We start from the raw sequence: 20518 nt of genomic DNA, 5'->3' as shown, positions 1-20518 counted from the left end.
AGAGGGAAAGGGCAGTGTTCTAGGAAAGCCATGATAATCTTCTCTTTTTTTATTGAAGTATTGTTGATATACAGTCTTATATTATTAAATCCTCACCCTAACTAGTGCAGTTACTATCTGTCAACACAGGAAGATATTACAGAATCATTGGCTATATTCTCCATGTTGTCCTACTATCCCTGTGACCAATTTATATAATGATTGCAAATTTTTGTGCCCCTTTATCCCCCTCCCCACTCACCAACTCCTACACCTCCCACATGGAACTGCCAGTCACTTCTCAGTGTCTGTTTGAGTCTACTGGTGTTTTGTTCATTTTATTTTGTTTTGTTTTTATGTTCCACAAGTAAGTGAAATCATACAGTATTTGTCTTTCTCTACCTGGAAAGCCACAATAATATTAACATAAGCAAATAAGACATCATTACAGGTATCACATGAAATCATGCTACCTGCTGCTCTTCTTGGGTGAATTATAGATTTTCACATACTAGCTATCAAGACCTAAGCATCTATGATGGTGTCCTTTTGAGACTTGAATAAACTAATTCACTTCCAGGATAAGATTTTTAAAAAGAAAACTTTATGCAGAATTTCTATATATCTTGGAGGTCTTGGAGTTTTATTTGTAATTTCTAGGCAAGACCTCACATTGATTTATAATCCTTAGCCTTCTCAACATCAGATTTCCACCAATAGCTATAGAATTTCCTTATTATATGGTAAAGGAGGAACGTGCACTCTTCCTTCCTATTGATTTTTTTATTCCAGTCTATGCCAATGTCTCCTTTCTTGGCAAAATTTTGGTTCATCCAGCCTTAGTTATTTTACTGAATATATATAAGTACCATTAAGGTAAGGATTTTTGTCTGATTTGTTCACTGTTTTATTACCAGTAGGTTCTCAATAAATACTCATTGAATGAATACATCTGTATTATCACTAATTCCAGAACATTCTCATCACACCAAAGAGAAACTCCACTTTCAGCCACTCTCATCTCTCTCTCTTCCAGGCTGTGGCACCAGCCAATCCACTTCCTATGTCTTTAGATTTGCCTTTTCTGGGTCTTGGATATAAATGTATGTACTCATACAATGTTTGGTCTTTTGTGTCTGACTCTTTTCACTTAGTATAGTATTTTCAAGATTCATCCATGTTGTAGCATGTACCAGCATTTCATTCCTTTTTATTGTTGAATAATATTTCATTATATGAAGTATACTGTGTTTTATGTATCCATTCATTAGCTGAAGGACATTTATAGTTTTCACTTTTTGGTTATTATGATTAATGCTGTTCTGAACATTCATGTATAAGTTTTTATGTGGATATATATTTTTCTTTCTCTTGAGTATGTCCTTAAAAGTGTAATTGCTATGTCATGTAGTAACTCTGATTAACTTTTTGAGGAACTGCCACACTATTTTTGCAAAGCAGTTGTACCATTTTATATTCCCCAGCAATGTATGCGAGTTCCAATTTCTCTTCATCTTTGCCAATATATAGTTGTTGCCTACCTTTTTGGTTATAACCATCCTAGGTGGGGAGTGGAGTCTCATTGGAGTTTTGATTTGATTTCCCCAATGACTAATAATGTTGAGTGTTTTTTCATATTCTTATTGGCCATTTGTGTATCTTCTTTGGCAAGGAGTAGAGTTTTTGATAGATTTCTCCTAGAGGAGAAAATTGTTTATGTGAAGAGAATGTCATCATCCGTGGAGCCCTTTACTGTGGTGAAGTATGGTGGTAGAATTTGTAAAGTTGTAGAGGAGATCCTAGCCGTGGTTTATAAATGAGAACAAAGTAGTGGATATTTAAGAAAGTTGAGGAATACAGAAAAAGCATGAAGAAGAAAATAAAAATCACTTGTAATTATACCTCAAAAATATAATCACTGTGGAAATGTTGGTATATTTCCTGGTAGACATACAAATTCTTGTGTCCCACAATGCAGTGCTGCTATTGCTTTAGTCTAGGGTCTCCTCCTGCCAAGAGTAAATCCCTGGTGAATGCTGGTCTTTACTCCCTCTCTGGGTAGCAGTGGGAATCAAATCCTTCACAGCAGAACCCACAAATACATGAGGAGAGACTGGTTCGTGGCTGAGCAGTGAATCAAACCGCATGAGTAGGGTGTTGGAGTGAAGGAATGCTGAACTAGGACTCACGCTTGGGTTCTAACCTTGGCCCCATGAGGAGCAGGTACAGCGGGTGGAATAACCAAAAGCCCAAACCTCTTCCAGCTCTTAAGTTCATGAGTCCCGGGTGTGTATTTCACAGGCTGGGTCGCCGAAGGAAAACCATGAAGCTCTGCCGAGAGCTCTCTGATTTGGTCGTGTATACAAACTCCGTGGCAGCCCAGGACATTGTGGATGATGGTAAGGACTGAGCGTTTTCTTCTGGATAAATCCTGGCCCTTCCTTTGTCAATTGTTGTTTAATCTTTGTTAGCCAGCACCCATTTCTAGAACCGTGTGGAATCCTACTCGAGCGTCAGGGAACTGCCTGTCAGCACAAAGCTTAGCTCCCAGGGAGGGCTCTGTTGATTACTGTGATTGCCTGATTGGCTAGAGGTCAGAGGAGCTTCCTACAGGGCAGGAGAGGACTTTATTTTTATACAAAGACAAATACATCACAGCAAGTTCTTCCCCAAAGCTTGAGCCTTGGAGACTGACCTGGTTTGATAGCCAGGTCACAGAGGGCCATTCCCAGTGTGAATGACCAGAAGAAAGAAGACATTTTAATTGGCTAAAGTAACACCTTGAAAAGGCCGCATTTTTTCATTGGAAATTTTGATTTTTATGAAAGTAACTGAATCCACAGAATGTCAAGTTTTAACAAAAAAGGCAGAAATTTCAAAAGTGCTATTACTATTTTTCACCTGTCAGTTGCCATATTGAGAAATTCTAGTCACAATCCTTCTTACCCTGGACTTTTCTGCTAGTTGCTCTTTTCCCCTTTATGCTCTTCTCTTTTCATTTCAGTTTTCTTCAGTTAATGAATTCTTATAGAAATAAACTTCTCATGTGGCTTTTCAATCTAATTTTAATTTTAGTGGAAATCAAATGTGAATCAGAATATCCCATTTTCTCAACAAATCTTAGTAAAGGGAAAACAACATTATGGTGAATCTTATGTCTTCAAGAAACCTCCACCTTCTTCCCTCAGATCTCTTTATTCTCCCCATTCTGCAAGTGTATCTTTTTCTGTCTGCAAATTCTCTTACCTTTGGTGTTTTGTTCTTTCTTCAAATGGTGACAATTATAAAGAATCTAAATTAATTTCACATGTAAGAACATAGAAACTGTAGGGTTCACAGCAAGTGAACAATATATTCTTATTACTGCCAATAGCTAGAAAATAAATTCGAGGTGGTTTATGGACTTAAAGGTATATTTGATTTGGAGAAATAAAATTTCTAATAAATGCCTTTGGAGATCATAATCCTTTTAGCTTAATGGAAAATAATATTGAGTACTATTTAGCTCTTGAATTTCAGTTGTTTTGGTCTGTGTGTGTGTGTGTGTGTGTGTGTGTGTGCATGTGCACGTATATTTGGCAACAAAATGAGCAATAGATAATGAATGCATGGTTTATCCTAATACAGAGAAACTCAACTCTATTACTAGACTAATTGATATGTTCCTGATTAGCAAGGTTATCTTAATTGTAACACAGTGTGCGTATTTAAGTGGAGAGACAAAGTAAAATAGTGGGACTGATTATAGTGCTACTGCATCTGAATGTGGCCTTGTCAAAAAGACTGTATTTTCCACTTCATGTTCAAAGTACTCCTCACTAAAAACATGAAAAAAAAGATCATTTTTAGTATAAAATATATAAACTATGTTAATAACATATCAATAAAATATGCATGATAAGGAAAGAATCTATATGAGGGAAATCATCAGATTAAAACCTCCTTCTCTAATTTCTTTGCCTCCCACTTGTATTTATGGCTGTTCCAAGGTCCAACTCTGAAGTGTAGTAGTTGTTAGTTATTTGGCCAGCATTTACTGTCTGAGGGGATATATCCCTGAGGATATCAGGGACCATGGGAGACTATTTTCACTAATAAACATGCAGTCTGGGTACAATTCAGGCCCAGCTGGCCCAGCAAGATTCTAGTTCAACTCCCCAGTTTCATGGGCCGTGTCCCTCAGTCTGGGTTAGACACTCTCAGCGTGTCAGAGTATGCACTGGAATGGGATGGGGCTCTGGGAAAGTTTGGGTCTGTAGGCCAAAAGCCTGGCCTCTTGGGACTGGTCCAGAGGACATACCGGTGGTCATTTTTGGGGTGGACTGTTGAGTTTGGTGAAGGGGTTGGAGGAGGGAGGCATTGTAGACATGGAACAAAAGATGGGGTTGGAAGAAAAGGTATAATATTAAATATTTGGAGCTGCAAATATTGGACCTGCAAACTTTCAGCTTCCTTGGCCCTGGATTGACCCCGCCCAATGATGGTCCAGGCAGAAACTTGAATATAGGTTTCCTGTTACTTTCCTTCCATTTGTTTTTTCCACTGTTTATAAGCCTGGCTTGGTGGATGATCGTTCTTGTTTTGAAACTTTATTTTTTGTGCTATTTTGAGCTCTTTTTCTATCATTATTCCTTCTCCCAAACAAATTTTGACTGCTTCCATAATTCTATTCAAATTAATGTTAAACCTTAATATTTGACTTTTGGAATTGCTTTTATTTTTACCTTTATTTTCTTGGACCCTGAATGCTGTCTGTTATGATGTGTTTCACATGTGTACTTTTTAGATAAATGCCTTCAGTGAATGTCTTCCTATTATCAGGAATAAGTTACATAGATAATTTTATTTATCCATAACTGTCTGTATCTGGCAAAGCTGTTCTGTTAGAACCATGCACCTAAAAAATAATTTTCCTGCCTGCCTTCTTCATACTAGCCAGATAGACATGAATGAGAGAGATGATTGAGCACTTGAGAACATGGACCCCAAAATAAGCAGTTATCCCAGCAGGATGTACAACTCTGATTGGGCCTGAAAATGGCAGGAGTCACAAGATGGGATTTTATGGTCTTTCTTAGTGAAGAGCTACCTCTATTCTGTGCAAATTCAGTTTTTTGCTCTGCCTTTTACTATGGGTATACTCTGACATATTATGAGGTCTTTTGTGACTAGTGTTTCTTTGGCTGTGGTTCTCACTTTTCTTTTTTCTTTATTAAAAACTGCCAGGAACCACAGGAAATGTGTTATCATTCAGTGAAACGAGAGCACATCAGGTGGTTCAGCAGAAATCAGAGCAGTTCATGATTTACAACCAAAAGCAGCTCACGAGGATTTACCCCTCCGCCTACCGCATTGATTCCAGTAACTTCAATCCCCTGCCCTACTGGAACGCTGGTTGCCAGCTAGGTGTGTATGCCTCCCAAAGGAACAGTTCTCTGTCTCGACTCGGTGCTGCTGTCTTGCCTAATTCTCTCAAACTTTGAACTTGCACAGTGGCACTGAACTACCAGTCTGAAGGACGAATGATGCAGTTAAATCGAGCCAAATTCAAGACAAATGGCAACTGTGGCTATGTCCTTAAACCCCAGCAAATGTGCAAAGGTGTGTGTCAATTTTGCAGTCATTTGTCTGAGTGCAGGGGCCTTCTATTGAAGGAACTCTCTGTAAAGCATGATGTCCCAGTATTTTGCAACCTGATTTTTTACCAAAGAGATAGGTTAAGGTGTTGGAATATAAATTAGAACTCTTTCACACAACTGTTTAGCATGATGTTTAAAATTAGGTTATGCATATAAAGATGGACAGGATAGCAATGGGATGTTATCTGAAATCCAGTGCCCCGGCTGATATTCACTGGGCATTACTTACAAAATTGTACTGCCTCCTAAGGCCTGAGTCGTATCTTTCAGAGACTCTTATAAAAAAAGTCCTGAACTAGAGATCAAACTAAGAAGAAAAAGTTTTATAGCTATCCTTAGAAAAAACAAAAACAAAAGCAAAGCTCTCTTAGGGCGTGTGAGTCTGAAGCCTGCTGGCAAAATTAAAATAACTACCTGAAATAATTTTATTAAGCATTTTTAGTCAGTGTAGTTCAATTACAAAACAGTGCTAATAAGAAAGAAAAGATAATGTAGTGTTAGATCAAAAAAACACATTTTTTTGGTTCTGCTCATTAAAATTCTCCAAATGGGATTTTTAACAATTCAGGCAAAAAATTGTTGATGGATATGCCTTCTGGGTTGTATGCTTTGTAAATATATGTTTTTTGCTTTGCCATCTATACTCAAAGTAGTTTAGGTTAGAAAATTATTTGAATCTTACGTAACTGCTCCCCTTCTCAATACTATTGGCTATTCTCTATATTATTCAAATAAATTATTCCTCTTTCCCCTTGCCTCTCATAATCACGCAGACACTTGATTGAAATTGGTGCATTCCTCTGACCTTTGGAGGCATGGGTTCTAACAAAAATCATGGTGTGGAAATGCCAGCTGGCGTTGCCCTTAAGCAAACCACAGTAGTAGTTGTGTGATAATTTCTTTGCTCTAAGAAACATTAGTAATTCAGCATTTGTAGTATTTGCGTTTTACAGCTGAAAGGGTGGGGTGTGTGTTGCAACCTTAGAGTTTGACGTCTACTTTACTTGGCTTAGGTACTTTCAACCCTTTCTCTGGTGATCCACTTCCTGCAAACCCCAAAAAGCAGCTCATCCTGAAAGTGATCAGTGGACAGCAGCTCCCCAAACCTCCAGACTCCATGTTTGGAGACCGAGGCGAGGTAAGCTTTGTATGGCCAAGTGATTCTTTATGTGGTTATTTTATTGTGTTTACATTTCATCTGAAATGTCTTTCGGGGTGTGTGTGTGTGTGTGTGTGTGTGTGTGTGTGTGTGTGTGTGTTACTGAGCACTGACCTCAGCTCCTCAAATATTAACTGACTTACTGGCAAAGTACCACCAAGTTTTCTGTAGTGCAGTGTACCATCTGTTTTGGAGGCATGAATGCATGCGTTCCAATTTACAATTCAAGACTGATGCTGTTGATGCTAAAATTGAGGTGCACAGGACAATTCTATTATTACCTGAAACACTGCAAGCTGAGCATCTTAATCTGCCATCTACAGTCCTCAACCCCTCCAACCCTCATCTGCACAGCAGCCTCCTGCCCCCACTGGCCACATGCTGACCCTTGTCATCACTTGAAGCATCTAGGCAGGCTTTTAAACTGTCTGCTTCTGTAGCCGCAGCCTCCTTTTTCCAGAACTTTTATCCCATTATTCCCGTAACACCTGGCTTGGCCTGTTTTCTACCTCCCCGTCAGCCCCTCCTGTGCTTGTGTCCTTCCTCTCAGGAGGGGTCCATCACTGCATTTCCTTGCCACTCCCACCTGTTAAACCAGCGTTTATGGATCTTGAGTGTTTATGGGGGAACGTGTGGCTCCACAGTCTGGTTCTACCGTAAACTCCTTGCTTCAAATTTCAACTGGCCCTTGTGCTGTGCTGCCGTCTGGCTCTATTGTATTAGCCCTTGGCCCCTTCTCCACAGTGGCTACTTCCTACCCTCTTCTCACACTCTTATCTCATCTCTTTCTTTTTCATCTTCAAAAAATGGCACCATGTCCTACCTCTCAGAAAGTAAGAGCTTCTGATGGGACAATTTCTTCCGTCTTTATTGTCCCCAGCTAACCTGAGCTGCCACCACCTCTTTATCAGGCTTGCTGCAGTGGGCTCCCAGTTCACTGGTCTCTGCTTCCATTCTCTCTTACAGCAGGAATAATTGTCTTGGCAGTATTGGAAAGTTTACCTTTACTTCTCCCTTTTCTCTTTATTTTCTGCAAAAAGGAAGACTCACTTTGTCTTTTTTCTCCCATACTTTCTATTTAAAAAAGTTTTAAACCTCAGAAAAATTGCAAGAATAGTAAAATGAGCACCGTTATCTCTAGTGCCTAGATTCACCAGTTAAAATTATTAAATTTTCTTACATTTGCTTTCTCTCCCCTTGTATATGTAGGTGTGTATAAATAGCTGTACACCTACATATGTATGTGCACATACATAGATGTGCATATACCCATGAGAGAGAGAAATACAACACGTTTTAAAAATTAATTATACACACACACACACATTTGCTTTTCTTTGCAGTCATTTGAGAGTAAGTTGTTGACATCATGATCTTTGACCCCTAAATATTTTAGCGTTTATCTTTTAAAAACAAAGACATTCTGCATAACCAGTCATTACACTCGTGATATGTAATATTGGTGTAATAAAATTACTAATATAAATCTATATTCAACTTTCCCCAGTTTTCCCCAAACTGTCCTTGTATCTTCTTTTTTTTGGATTCAGAATCTAATCATGGGTCACATATTGCTGTGAGTTGTCATTTCTCTTTTGTCTTTTAAATTCCAAAACCGTTCTCTAACTTTTTTCTTTTGTTTTCATCATAATGACATTTAAAAATTTGTCCAAGCCAGTTGTTTCCAGAATGTCCTTCAGTTTGAATTTACCTGACTATTTTGTCATCATTAGAATCAAAATAAATATATCTGGGAGGAATACTACATGGGCAGTGTTCAGAGCATTTTATCAGGAGCCACACAATTTTAGTTTGTCCTGTGATTGATAATGCTACTTGGAGAAGGGGATTTCTTGCATATTTTTTCATTATATAGATCTCTTTACCTTTGTATTAATACACAGTGTGTGGAATTAGAGTCATTTTTCTGTCTATTTTCACAGTAAATATCTAATCCCAACCCACCCAATGGGTTTATGATATATTCTTTTATGTTTAAATTGCTCAACATTATATCTATGTAACAGAACTTTGTTCTTTTTTCATTGCTGTGTACTATTCGTTAAATAAATATTCCACAATTCATCCATCCTACTCATCATAGACACTTAGATTGTTCCTAGTGTGTGACTCTTATGAATATAGCTGTTCTGAGCGTAGACAGAACCTCTCATTTGTGTTGAATATATATCTTAAACTGGAGTTATATGTTCCTTGAATAAAGTTTATGTAGTATTAATAAATATCGGCAAACAAAAATTTGATCTTTTATTTCTGTTTCATATATCTGAATCTGTTGTACGCGCTACAGTTACTCTTTCCCACTAAGTACCACATGAAATAGGTTGCTGTTGAAATATGGACAGTATGAACAATGTTCTCAAATTAATTAACATATGTGTAGAAATCTATTAGTTGTAATAATACTCTTTATTTACATAGATTATTGATCCTTTTGTTGAAGTTGAAATTATTGGATTACCAGTGGATTGTTGTAAAGATCAAACCCGTGTAGTAGATGACAATGGTAAGATGAGAATCTGCTTACTTTTACTGAATATGATCTAGAAATAAAATCTGCAGTGAAAAGGAAAATTTTGTCTAAATGGAAGAGAAACAAATCTCTAAAACCCGTAACTGCCATCTGAGTTTATGTTAAGATGTTCTCAACCCAAAAAACTAGGTAATAGTGGGATTCCATGCATGGTATGTTTTGATAGATATTGTAATCTAGGCTCTAATGACTTTTGCTTTTGAAGCAAATTTTTTTCTAATAAAAAGAATGAGTAATATTTTAAAGGACTAGGTTAAAACTTCATTTGGGAAAATGCCTCCATTATATTTTTATAGTGTCTTTTCATGACATGAGATGCTTCAAATCCCTCATTCATGAAGCCTACATGGCTTGAAGATTTCTCATTGTTTTCTGGAGCATGTAAAGTTATAAAGGCAAGTGCAGCCTGCTCAGGCAGGTTTACTTCTGGAATATGTATATATGCTAGATGAACAGCGTTCTTACATTTTGGCCACAATGTAAAACAGCCTTCTCTACCCAAGCCTCATGTCCTTTTCTCTGTAGTCTCCTAAAATTGTGTTTGTTTATACATTTGACAAACATTATTGCATACTTGGTTATTCTCAATTTCTAGCTATTAATGCTCTAAAACAAATTTAAATCACCATCCTTAGAACATTTGAGAAATTAGAGGTTCATGGACTGTAAGAGGAGTTTTTCTAAGTGCTGGTTTAAAGAAAGGGATTTTGGGGTTGAAGAGTAGTGTAAACCAGTTTATTTAGGAAATGACGTGCTTAAGGAAAGCAAATCTCCTATATTGCATTTCCCTACCAATGCACAATAGTTTTGTTAGTCTCAGAAGTAACTGAGAGGACATCACTAAGTCAGCAAAAAGATCATCTTTCCTCTCGTTCAGGAGGGGCATCTCAATGATCTTCAGTCCGTAATTATTTCATTAGCTGAGGCATTTAATAGAGTGAAATGGGTGATGCTTCTTGAATGCATATATTTAATCAAATGTATGCATTTTATTTCCTTTCTATTTTTAGAAAGGAAAAACTAACTTATAGGGTGCTTGAACTTCTATTAGTTTATAAAGTTATTTTATCTCAGGTAATTTGAGCAAGAAACATAAATGTATTTTTATATTTTAGAATTTGAGTAGAATTATATACCTTTCTATTTGTTTTCTGTAGCTATGAAAAATCTATCATCTTTCACATATTAAGGTCTTGCTTCATGAGAAGCCACTGGAAATCAATAGTGCACAGTCTAAATAGGTCTGTAACGAGTTGTATGACCTTGGCCACATTACTTTATCTAAACATCAATTTTCTGAATTATAAAATGAGTTATAAATACTTATATTTCCTACTTTAAAAGAGAGCATGTATTTTTTGTGTAACTTCTAAAAGTTTTTGAAAGCCAGTAATATATATATACTTTTTAATTAGAAAAAAAGCAAAACCCTGCCCTGCCACTCTTAGAATTGCTGCAAAAATTAAATAGGATGATATATGTGCAGTGGCCTTCCAACCTGCAAGCACCTTCTAAAATGCTTCTTGGTGACTATTATAGCAGCAGGTTCTTTGGTGGGTGAGATGCATGATTCTGCTCAGGTGGGTCATGCTTTGTCTTTGCTAAAATATTGTTCTTCGATCACTACTAGAGATACTTTCTGAATTTATTGAAGCATTCTGAATATTGTCTAAAAGAGTGTTCTCTAAAGGGCAGTTTGGCATCCAAGATTATTAGAATTGATATAATCATTTACAGGCAATTTTCTTGCCAATTATTTTCTAGCAGTGGGGTAAGTTCTGAAGCTTTAGTTCAGCAAGGCATCCTGCAGTGGCTCAGTAGTCTTCATGAGTTTAATAACCATTGCAAGCGATTTTCACCATCTGCTTTGCAGATGTTGCACCCAGTTCTTTTTGCCAAGCCCTTTGCTTTTCTGATTTTTCTTTTTCTGTTTCTCTGAGGATTTAACCCTGTGTGGGAAGAAACCCTGACATTTACAGTGCACATGCCAGAAATAGCTTTAGTTCGGTTCCTTGTGTGGGACCATGATCCTATTGGACGAGATTTTGTTGGGCAAAGAACTGTGACCTTCAGCAGCTTAGTGCCTGGTAGGTATGGGTTGGTCTTTTCTCTCTAAACTGACCATTCTGTTTTCTTTGGAAGATTTAAAACATGGTACAGAATACACACAATGTATGGCATATGATATATAAGATGTGTTATATGAGTGTTAATGTGCTTTGTGAAATTTAAAGAATTATAATAAAGTCAGGTACTTAATTCAGTTGCACCCATGGGAAAACCGAATGCAAGTTTGACTAAAAGGAAACTACTTTCTCTTCTTTTATCAGGCTACCGGCATGTCTATTTGGAAGGACTGACAGAAGCATCCATATTTGTCCACATAACAATCAATGAAATCTATGGAAAGGTGAGAAAGATTAGAGGGCTTAAAGCCCCATACAGCAATAGTAAGGTCCTTAACAAATTTATTTTTTGACTAATTGCATAAAAGGAATGTACATCTTGACAAGCTGCTCTTCAGCAGAAAACTAGGGACGCCCAGCAAGCTTTCTGTGCTGTCCTGCTGTCGGGTCCTCCTCCACGTGTGCTCCTCCCACTGTGTAGGGATATGCACTCATTTCCTCCATCTAAGGCTTTTCTGGGTGTAAGAGCAAACTACTGTTCTCTTAGATAATCATTCATTTGGCTAAAACAGTGTAGATAGAACTAAACATTGAATTTTATTTTAAATCCTTAAGACCCAGCTGGTTGCAGTGGGAAATGTATCTCAGATGTTTGGTGAATTGTCTGATGGTTATGTACTAATCAGGATGCTTATGTGATCCATTTCTAAGCAGGATGCATTCATTTGGTGCCATTGTATTTAACTGAAGAACTCAAACTCATGTAGGACTATAAAGCCTCTCACAAGACTTAAAAGACAGTGACCACAAAAATGTATTCTAGATCTGTCTTGATGCTACTCTCTTCTTTGCAGAACTTCCTTGAGGTGTACAAATCAATATGTTGCCCTTCGGTCATGCCAAGTTATGGGGACTCAGACAGTAGAATGAATTTTCAAGGCCAGATGTAATTTGGAGGGACTGTAAGAACATTGAATAAGGCCCAGGAATGTCCAATGCTCTTTATTAAAAAGTCTACATAGTTTGAAGCTTCTCCTACAGAAAGAGGACATTGCCTCAGTTTCCTTATCTGTCAATGTGGGGTAAAAATAGTACCTATTTCATAAATTAATAAATGTTATCCCTAAACAGCTGCCTGGCATGTATTAAAATGTGCAAAAATATTGGCAATTTTTAATATTATTATGACTATAAGCCAATTGCTAGGGAGTGGACTGATTCAGCCTGAATTAGGAGATACATGTTAATTCTCATATCAGTTGGCTGGGGGGGCGCTAGGGGTCCTAGTTTCTGAGAGATGTTTTATTCTGTGGCTTTGTGTTTACTCCTAGGTTTCTGTTCATGCTACTTGCTAAGATCTTCCCTCTGGCCTAAATGCACACAAATGTAAATGATAAAAAAATGATCCTTGAATTTCTAGGTATCCCAGTTTAATTAACTACTATCTCTAGCATTTATCATGCTGGCGGGAAACAAAATTCAGATTTGTTGAAAACTTGAGCCAGAAATAAATTAAAATATGAAGAAGAAAGTGTTCCATAGGCTTTCTTTTCTCTCTCCTAAACAAATATCCACTTATAAGTCATATTTTTGATTACTTCTAAGGTGTGTTTGGGCTGAGATGCATAAGCCACGGTGAGCTGTGGCGAGTGGAGCAATGGATGAATCTGTGACTAAAAATCACCAAAAGTGGAAGAAAGGGTTTATTGAAGCAGATGCATTTTTACTCTGTTTTCACTTGTGCCACCCTCTTGAATGAGCCCACACTGTGCTTTTGTTTTTCCCTTGCAGTGGAGCCCTTTAATACTCAACCCCAGTTATACTATATTGCACTTTCTAGGAGCTACAAAGGTAGTTTCTCAGCATGGTGCTTTGTTCTTGCTGATTTATTTCTTTTTAAAATGCTTATGGCAGCATGCTCTCATCTCACTCCATTTTCCCTTCTTACCACTTTGAAACATATCTCTGTTGCTTTAGGTGGCTAAAGTCTGTAACGATCTGTTAACTGTGGAAACTTTTCCTACTACCTTGTGGTCTTTGGGTAGGAAACCTCTGGGAAAGCTTGGTTGTGACAATGGAAGGCTGCCTTCCTCACAAAGTAAGGTGGATGAGGCATGCATGACATTGTGCAAACATGCTGTGAGCTTGTTTTCTTGGTTTGAATATGCATTTGAATGGCTGTAAAAAATTTCATTTTGCATCCACTTTTCATGGAGCTATCATTTAAAAGGCCACTTGTTGACACAGCAGCATTGGCTTAACTTGTAGTGGTCCTTTTGTGTCTTCAGAACAGACAGCTCCAAGGTCTGAAGGGATTGTTCAACAAGAATCCCAGGTGTGGTTCTTCAGAAAACAATTCCCATTATGTTCGGAAACGATCCATTGGAGATAGAATTCTGCGACGCACAGCCAGTGCTCCTGCCAAAGGCAGAAAAAAGAGCAAAATGGGCTTCCAGGATATGATAGAGATAAAGGATTCTGTGTCTGAGGCTGCAAGAGATCCAGATGGCGTCCTGCGGAGGACCACACGGAGCTTGCAAGCGCGCCCTGTCTCTATGCCTGTGGACAGAAGTCTTCTGGGGGCTCTGTCACTGCCTGTTTCTGAAATTGCCAAAGACACTGATGGAAAAGAAAACTCTCTAGGTAAGACGCTGTTAAGTTTCTCTAAGAATAAATCCTTTTAAGCCGCATTTTGGTCCCAGATTACCATTATGACATGCTTGATATTTTACAATCAAAATAAAATATACTGCAAAATAAATAGTTTTTAATGCTATTTTTTAGACCAGATTTTAAACTTAGGGAAGAGGGTAGTAGAAGAGCTATTTCCTAGTCACCTAAAACCTTTAAATAACATTGTCATCTGAAACTGACAGTGAGGGCTGGGAGAACATCAGGTGTAATGGCATGGAGCCCATGGGCTGATGAGGTACAGTAGAGGGACAGAAGCGATCTTGGTTTTCCAGGAGGGTACAATATTTATTTGATCTGAGGTTGATTAGAATTTTGATCTTTCTTAGGTTGAATCTAGTTGTGTTTCTTTCCCTACCATACTGACACATTTCTGCAGTTGGATGTTATGGAGAAAGAGAAAAAGCCAACTGTTAAAAACAAGCCACCTTTTCCTCTTAAGAAATCTTTGTTTCCTCAAGAGGTAGCTTGGGTAATGTTCTGCCATGGCCTCGCTGCCCAGGTTCCTGAAGCTGGCCAACAAGGAAGCATGTATGCAGCTCCTGTCCGGGGACCCACTCCCCAAGCTCAGGGACCAGGCCTTGCCCATCTTTTTTCTAATCTGAGCATAACGTTTCACTCATGTCAAGAACCTTATAAAGAGTGATGCCTGCTTTTGCAAGGTACCAGAGAGCTCTTAACTTATTTTGAGGATTCTTTTCCCCACTCTATTCTCAGTAATTTAAGCACCAAAACTGTGTGTGTTTGGCATCTCTGCGACTAATGTGTGTTAATTAAATCAGAATAATCTTAGACAAATATAATGTGATACCTGCTTACTTAAGCAAAATTCTCCTTTTCTCACAGGATCTAATTTCAATGGTCTCTTTTCTCACAAACATTATTTGCTTGTATTGATTTTATGGTATGATATTCTAGGGAGACAAACCAATTTTTGAATTGTTTATTTGAAAGAGAAAAAGGGAGTTTAAAAGTTGGAAATTTTGCTAAGAGCAGTGTCAGAGATGAAATGTGTGCTTTTAAAATTTATTTCAAATATCCATTTTAGGGAGGAAATAAAGCTATACTCAAAAGAAATCGATAACAATTAACCCAGAAAGCAATATTGAGGGGATGTCTCTTTCTGCCCTTTAATAAACAGCTATATAAGTTTATTATTTACTTGTAAATATGGAGTAAGATATAGCCATGCAATATAGTCAATGTATAAATTAGAAAAAAACTGAATGAAGAAAATGTGGAAGATGAAATTCTCTATATAATTTTGTCCCTCTACAAAAGCATACAGTGGGTACCTCTGAGTGACATCATAGGATTTTTAATTTCTTTATAATTATTGTGTTTATGAAATTAAAAAAAATTTTATTAAGATATCATTGATATACACTCTTATAAAGGTTTCACCTGAAAAACATTGTGGTTACTACATTCACCCATATTATCAAGTCCTCCCCATACCCCATTGAAGTCAGTGTCTATCAGTGTAGTAAGATGCCACAGAGTCACTACTTGTCTTCTCTGTGCTATCACTGTCTTCCCTGTGACTCCCCCACACCATGTGTTCCAATCATAATACCCCTCAATCCCCTTCTCCCACTCTCCCCACCCACCCTTCCCTTTGGTAACTGCTAGTCCCTTCTTAGAGTCTGTGAGTCTGCTGCTGTTTTGTTCCTTCAGTCTTGCTTTGTTGTTGCACTCAACAAATGAGGGAAATCATTTGGTACTTGTCTTTCTCTGCCTGGCTTATTTCACTGAGCATAATACCCTCTAGCTCCATCCATGGTGTTGTAAATGGTAGTATTTGTTTTCTTCTTATGGCTGAATAGTATTCCATTGTGTATATGTACCACATCTTCTTTATCCATTCATTTACTGATGGACACTTAGGTTGCTTCCATATCTTTGCTACTGTAAATAGTGCTGCAGTGAACATAGGGATACATATGTCTTTTTTGAATCTGAGAACTTGTTTTCTTTGGATAAACTTCTAGGAGAGGAATTCCTGTGTCAAATGATATTTGTATTTTTCATTTTTTGAGGAACCTCCATATTGCTTTCCACAATGGTTTATCAAATTTTTATGACTGTTTGGTTAGGAAAAATAATAAGTTACGTGAATGCTTCTTTTTTGAATGTCATGACTGAAAGCATTAAAAGACTATTAAAATAGTCTGATCAAGAATAATTAAATATCTTATATTGTCCTAGTACTATGCTAAGCATGGTGGGATGCCCCATTACTGTGAATTGTGTTTTTATAGTTTGCCTTAGCACTTGATAACTTACTGCCTCTTTTAGGGGAGAGTGCAATGTGAAATTTATGTATTAAAAGCAAAAATACAACTAACAAAACATTACATATTAGCAATGGCATAGAAATGGTGACCAAATATTTTTACTATCTCCAGGTCAACTGATACTGATGTTTTAATTCACTTATGGCAACTTCCAGTTTGTTTTAGAAGTAAATTTGTTAAATTACCTCTTTTGCCAAAATGTTTTTAAAAGTAATATGATTTGTTTTTACTAATATGTGTATAACTTTGAAAGCTTACCGTGTCTTGCTTACAGGTACCACAATATTTTGTTTAACAGAGCTGTCTTGTTCTATTTTTATTGCCATGCTTCTGTGTAGTACAAATCTGAATAGGAAACAACTTAAGGTAATCCTCACTGTAAAAGTATGGTAACTCATTGACATTCTTTTTTTGAAAATTAATATTACATCCTTAGCTGATGTAATAGATATTCAAAGGAAAGCTTCAGTGAAATTTCTATAAATATATTTTACCATTTATTCATCACAGACACTTTGTTGCAAACCTATGCAATCCATAATTATATTCTGTCACAATGTAACAGATTTACATTTTCCATTTGTCTGTCTGAAGACAACCATGAGTGTTTGCAGGTCCTACATAAATGTTGTTTGTTTCATTCAGCAGAAGATAAGGATGGCAGAAGAAAAGGGAAGGCAAGTATAAAAGACCAACATTTTCCATATTTCAACAAAAAGTTATCCTCTTCCTCTAGTGCTCTCCTCCACAAAGATACCAGCCAAGGGGACTCTGCTGTTTCTTTTGTCAGCGTGTCAATCACAAGAGAACAACTGGGAGTGCCAGGTCCTAATGGGGGGAGAGTCAAACCAAATGTGTCAAGTTGCCATGAACACCAGTGCCCCAACAAATCCCTGTCTCCGAGGCAGCATTCAGCTCTTGATCGTGCAGTTAACCTAACCAAGGAAAATGGGAATGCTGGGGGCTTTGTGATAGGGAAAAGCACCTTGACAGGAAGCATCCTTTCTCAAAGCAATATGGAGATTAAGAACCTGGAAGGCAATTGGGGTAAGGGCAGAGCTTCAACATCCTTTTCTTTGTCAGATGTCTCTACACTCTGTTCTGACATACCTGACTTGCACTCTACTGCCATTCTGCAGGAGAGTCAGATTTCCCAACTTATTGACAATGTCACTTTAACAAATGAGAATGAGCCAGGCAGTTCCATCTCAGCACTGATTGGCCAGTTTGATGAGGCCAGTGATCAGGCTGACCTCACAGTTGTTTCTCATCTTCATGGCACCAGTGTGATGCCAGGCCATCCTCCCTTGCCCACACTGAACCCAGAAATGCCTTTCAAGCCTGGCTTTCCCAAGGAAAAACCCAAGTCATCCCTCCTGTGCTCATCTCCTGAGCTGACTGCATTCTCGAGCCCTGAGACCACCAAACGCTCATCACACACAGTTGTTTGTGCAACTGCTTGCACTCCTGTCTCTAAAACCAAACCCGATGACAACCTTTCTGGTAAGGCCAAGACCAGGGCCATGGAAAGCAACCAGCCTCATTTCTCTAATACTTCTCATTGCTGGTTACCACAAAGTCTCATGAATGGAAAAGAATGGGCAACAGTGAAGAATCAAAGCCCTGCCATGTCCACTGACTTGACACTGGAAGGTATAATCGCTGACCCCACCCTCTGCTTAAATTCTGGAGAGAGCAGTCTCGTGGAAATGGATGGAGACTCAGAAAATCTGTCTATAACAACCTGTGCATACAGGAGAGAGGGCATAAGTCACCTCTCTTCTCCTTTAAAACTGAAATACAGTCAGGATGTGGTGGAACATTTTCAGAGAGGTCTGAGAAATGGATACTGTAAAGAGACTCTCCACCCTTCGGTCTCTGAAGTATTCAATAATATTCAAGATGTCAAAAATCAAAATATTTCTTGTTTAGTCTTTCAGGGTGCTGGTATTATTCATAACAATTTCTCAAATTCAGACGCAAAAATGAACCAGACCTGTGCACCCCTGTGTAGTGCTCCAGATATGCATGCCCCTGCACCTGTGCCATCCACACATCCTCCTCTGCCTACTCTGAAGCTGCCCAGTCCTTGCAAATCCAAAAGTCTGGGGGACCTAACATCAGAGGACATCGCCTGCAATTTTGAAAGCAAGTACCAGTGTATTAGTAAGAGTTTTATTACAACTGGCATTAGAGACAAGAAGGGTGCGACTATAAAAACGAAGTCACTAGAGCCTAAAGATGCCCTGACTGAGCAGCTGCGGAAGCTGGTGTCCTTTGACCAAGAAGATGGCTGCCAAGTGCTGTATTCAAAGCAGGATACCAGTCAACTCCCCAGGGCTCTGGTCAGAAAGTTGTCATCCAGAAGCCAGAGCAGAGTACGCAATATTGCCAGTCGTGCCAAGGAAAAGCAAGAAGCAAACAAGCAAAAGAGTGTGAACCCCAGCCACGTAGGAGGAGTGGTTCTCCGAAACAAGCCCTCTGCACCCCCGCTGGCGGGGAACCGGCACTCCACCGGCTCTTACATCGCCGGCTATCTGAGGAGCGCCAAAGGCGGGGGCCTAGAGGGTCGGGGCCTCCCTGAGGGGGCGTGCGCTGCCCTGCGCTCCGGCTATGTCGACCAGTTTTGTTCAGATACTTCTGTTTTGCAGACTGAACCAAGCAGTGATGACAAACCAGAAATTTATTTTCTTTTGAGACTGTGAATTATATACAGCTACATTTTCAATGTTTACAAGGTATTCTGTAGTGTTGTCAGTTTTCAGCTTTCAGTAAATATGGTCCTTGGCTTTGAAATGATTTTAAATGTATTTTTAAACTTGTACTTTGGTCTCCCTTTGAACTCCATGTGTACTTCCTGTTTATGTGTTTGTATATAGCCTTGGATGACATTTCCCACGTAGTATGATCTTTCTCCCCTGAGGCAAAAACTCTGTTGGTATGAAATGTGTGCATGCCCTAGATGTGAAACTTCTCAGCAGCTTGGGTTATGGTGTCCCTATGTTTCACCAAGATGCTCTTTACTGTGTGTCCTCAGATCACAGTCACAAATGTAGTCATTTATACTCTAACCCTTGCGTTAATTAAGAGACTTTGCAAAGGATGAAGGGATGGATTCTTTATTTTAAAGCCATTGTCACCTTTCTTAAATTTCCTTCTTTATTGAGAAGCCCAGATGCATTTTTATAATTCAGTTAGAAGATTAAAATAGGTACTTTATTACCTTTTAAAATTTCTCCACTGCACCCCACCCGTAATGAGAGTTCAAGGAGATTCATAGCTGCTCCTCTATACCCTCTCATTTTAGAGTAGGCTGTGAGGGCATGAGGAATGAAGCAAACTTCTGTATATAAGAACAAAACTCTTTGTTTTACATAAATTTTGTTACATATTTTTGCTAATGGCTTTGTATGTAACAAGAACATAGTTGCCAAGCTCTTTGTTGTACTTTTGAATTTTCTGATTAAATTACAGACTGCAGATAATGACTTTCAGAATGAGGGACTTCCATGTTAGTGACAATAGTTGCACAGACTGAAAACTTTCCCCAAAGCTTTCAAGAAAAAATATATTTTCACATTATAAAATCCAAGTGAAGAGATAGTTAGAAGAAACCTTTTTCCTTCAGGGAGCCGAGTAACTATTTTAGTACCAACATACATTATTCTCACTGTGAATCCATTTTTTAATTGCATGTTCAGATATCCCTCTTTGCTTTTTTGTAACATTAATTGCAATGACGGTCTTCTTGGAATTCATGGAAATACAATTAAAGCAGAGTTTTTTAAACACTTGGTGATTTTCTTTTTTCTTTTTCAACTGATGCTCGTATGATGACTGTTGAGTGAGGGACCCAGAGTGCTAGGAGTTTCCTTTTCAACCCTTTGTAGCCAAATAGAGAACTTCTATAAAGGACAGTTTTGAGCAACAATTTATGTCTCTGAGTGTTTTCATTATGCTTTAAAGACCTATTTATAAGGTGAGTTGAAGAGAAATCAAATGCAATGAGTTTCTTTGCATTTGGTGTTGATATTGCTGGTTGAAAAATAACCCTTCCCTGATGGGTAGGGGTA

General features: G+C 38.2%; 1 protein-coding gene across 5 annotated transcripts in view; it reads left to right on the top strand.

Moving 5' to 3' along the window:
* Positions 1–20217, top strand: part of PLCH1 (phospholipase C eta 1) — a 194096-nt gene extending 173879 nt beyond the window's left edge. For 2 of the 5 annotated variants that reach the window (XM_057499436.1, XM_057499431.1), the window contains 9 exons: positions 2281–2378; positions 5206–5385; positions 5473–5580; positions 6632–6756; positions 9220–9304; positions 11272–11418; positions 11662–11741; positions 13746–14100; positions 17094–20217. In XM_057499436.1, the coding sequence (XP_057355419.1) occupies positions 2281–2378; positions 5206–5385; positions 5473–5580; positions 6632–6756; positions 9220–9304; positions 11272–11418; positions 11662–11741; positions 13746–14100; positions 17094–19150 (3235 nt within the window). In that variant the 3' untranslated portion in view covers positions 19151–20217. Of the gene's footprint in view, positions 1–2280; positions 2379–5205; positions 5386–5472; positions 5581–6631; positions 6757–9219; positions 9305–11271; positions 11419–11661; positions 11742–13248; positions 13309–13745; positions 14101–17090 lie in introns of all 5 variants that reach the window. The other 3 variants (XM_057499432.1, XM_036904145.2, XM_057499437.1) reach the window with 2 other exon arrangements.
* Positions 20218–20518: the final 301 nt, after the last annotated feature.

This window comes from Manis pentadactyla, chromosome 1 (genome assembly GCF_030020395.1).
Source record: "Manis pentadactyla isolate mManPen7 chromosome 1, mManPen7.hap1, whole genome shotgun sequence".
Classification (NCBI taxonomy): Eukaryota; Metazoa; Chordata; class Mammalia; order Pholidota; family Manidae; genus Manis; species Manis pentadactyla.
This window is presented reverse-complemented; position numbering and strand designations above follow the sequence as displayed.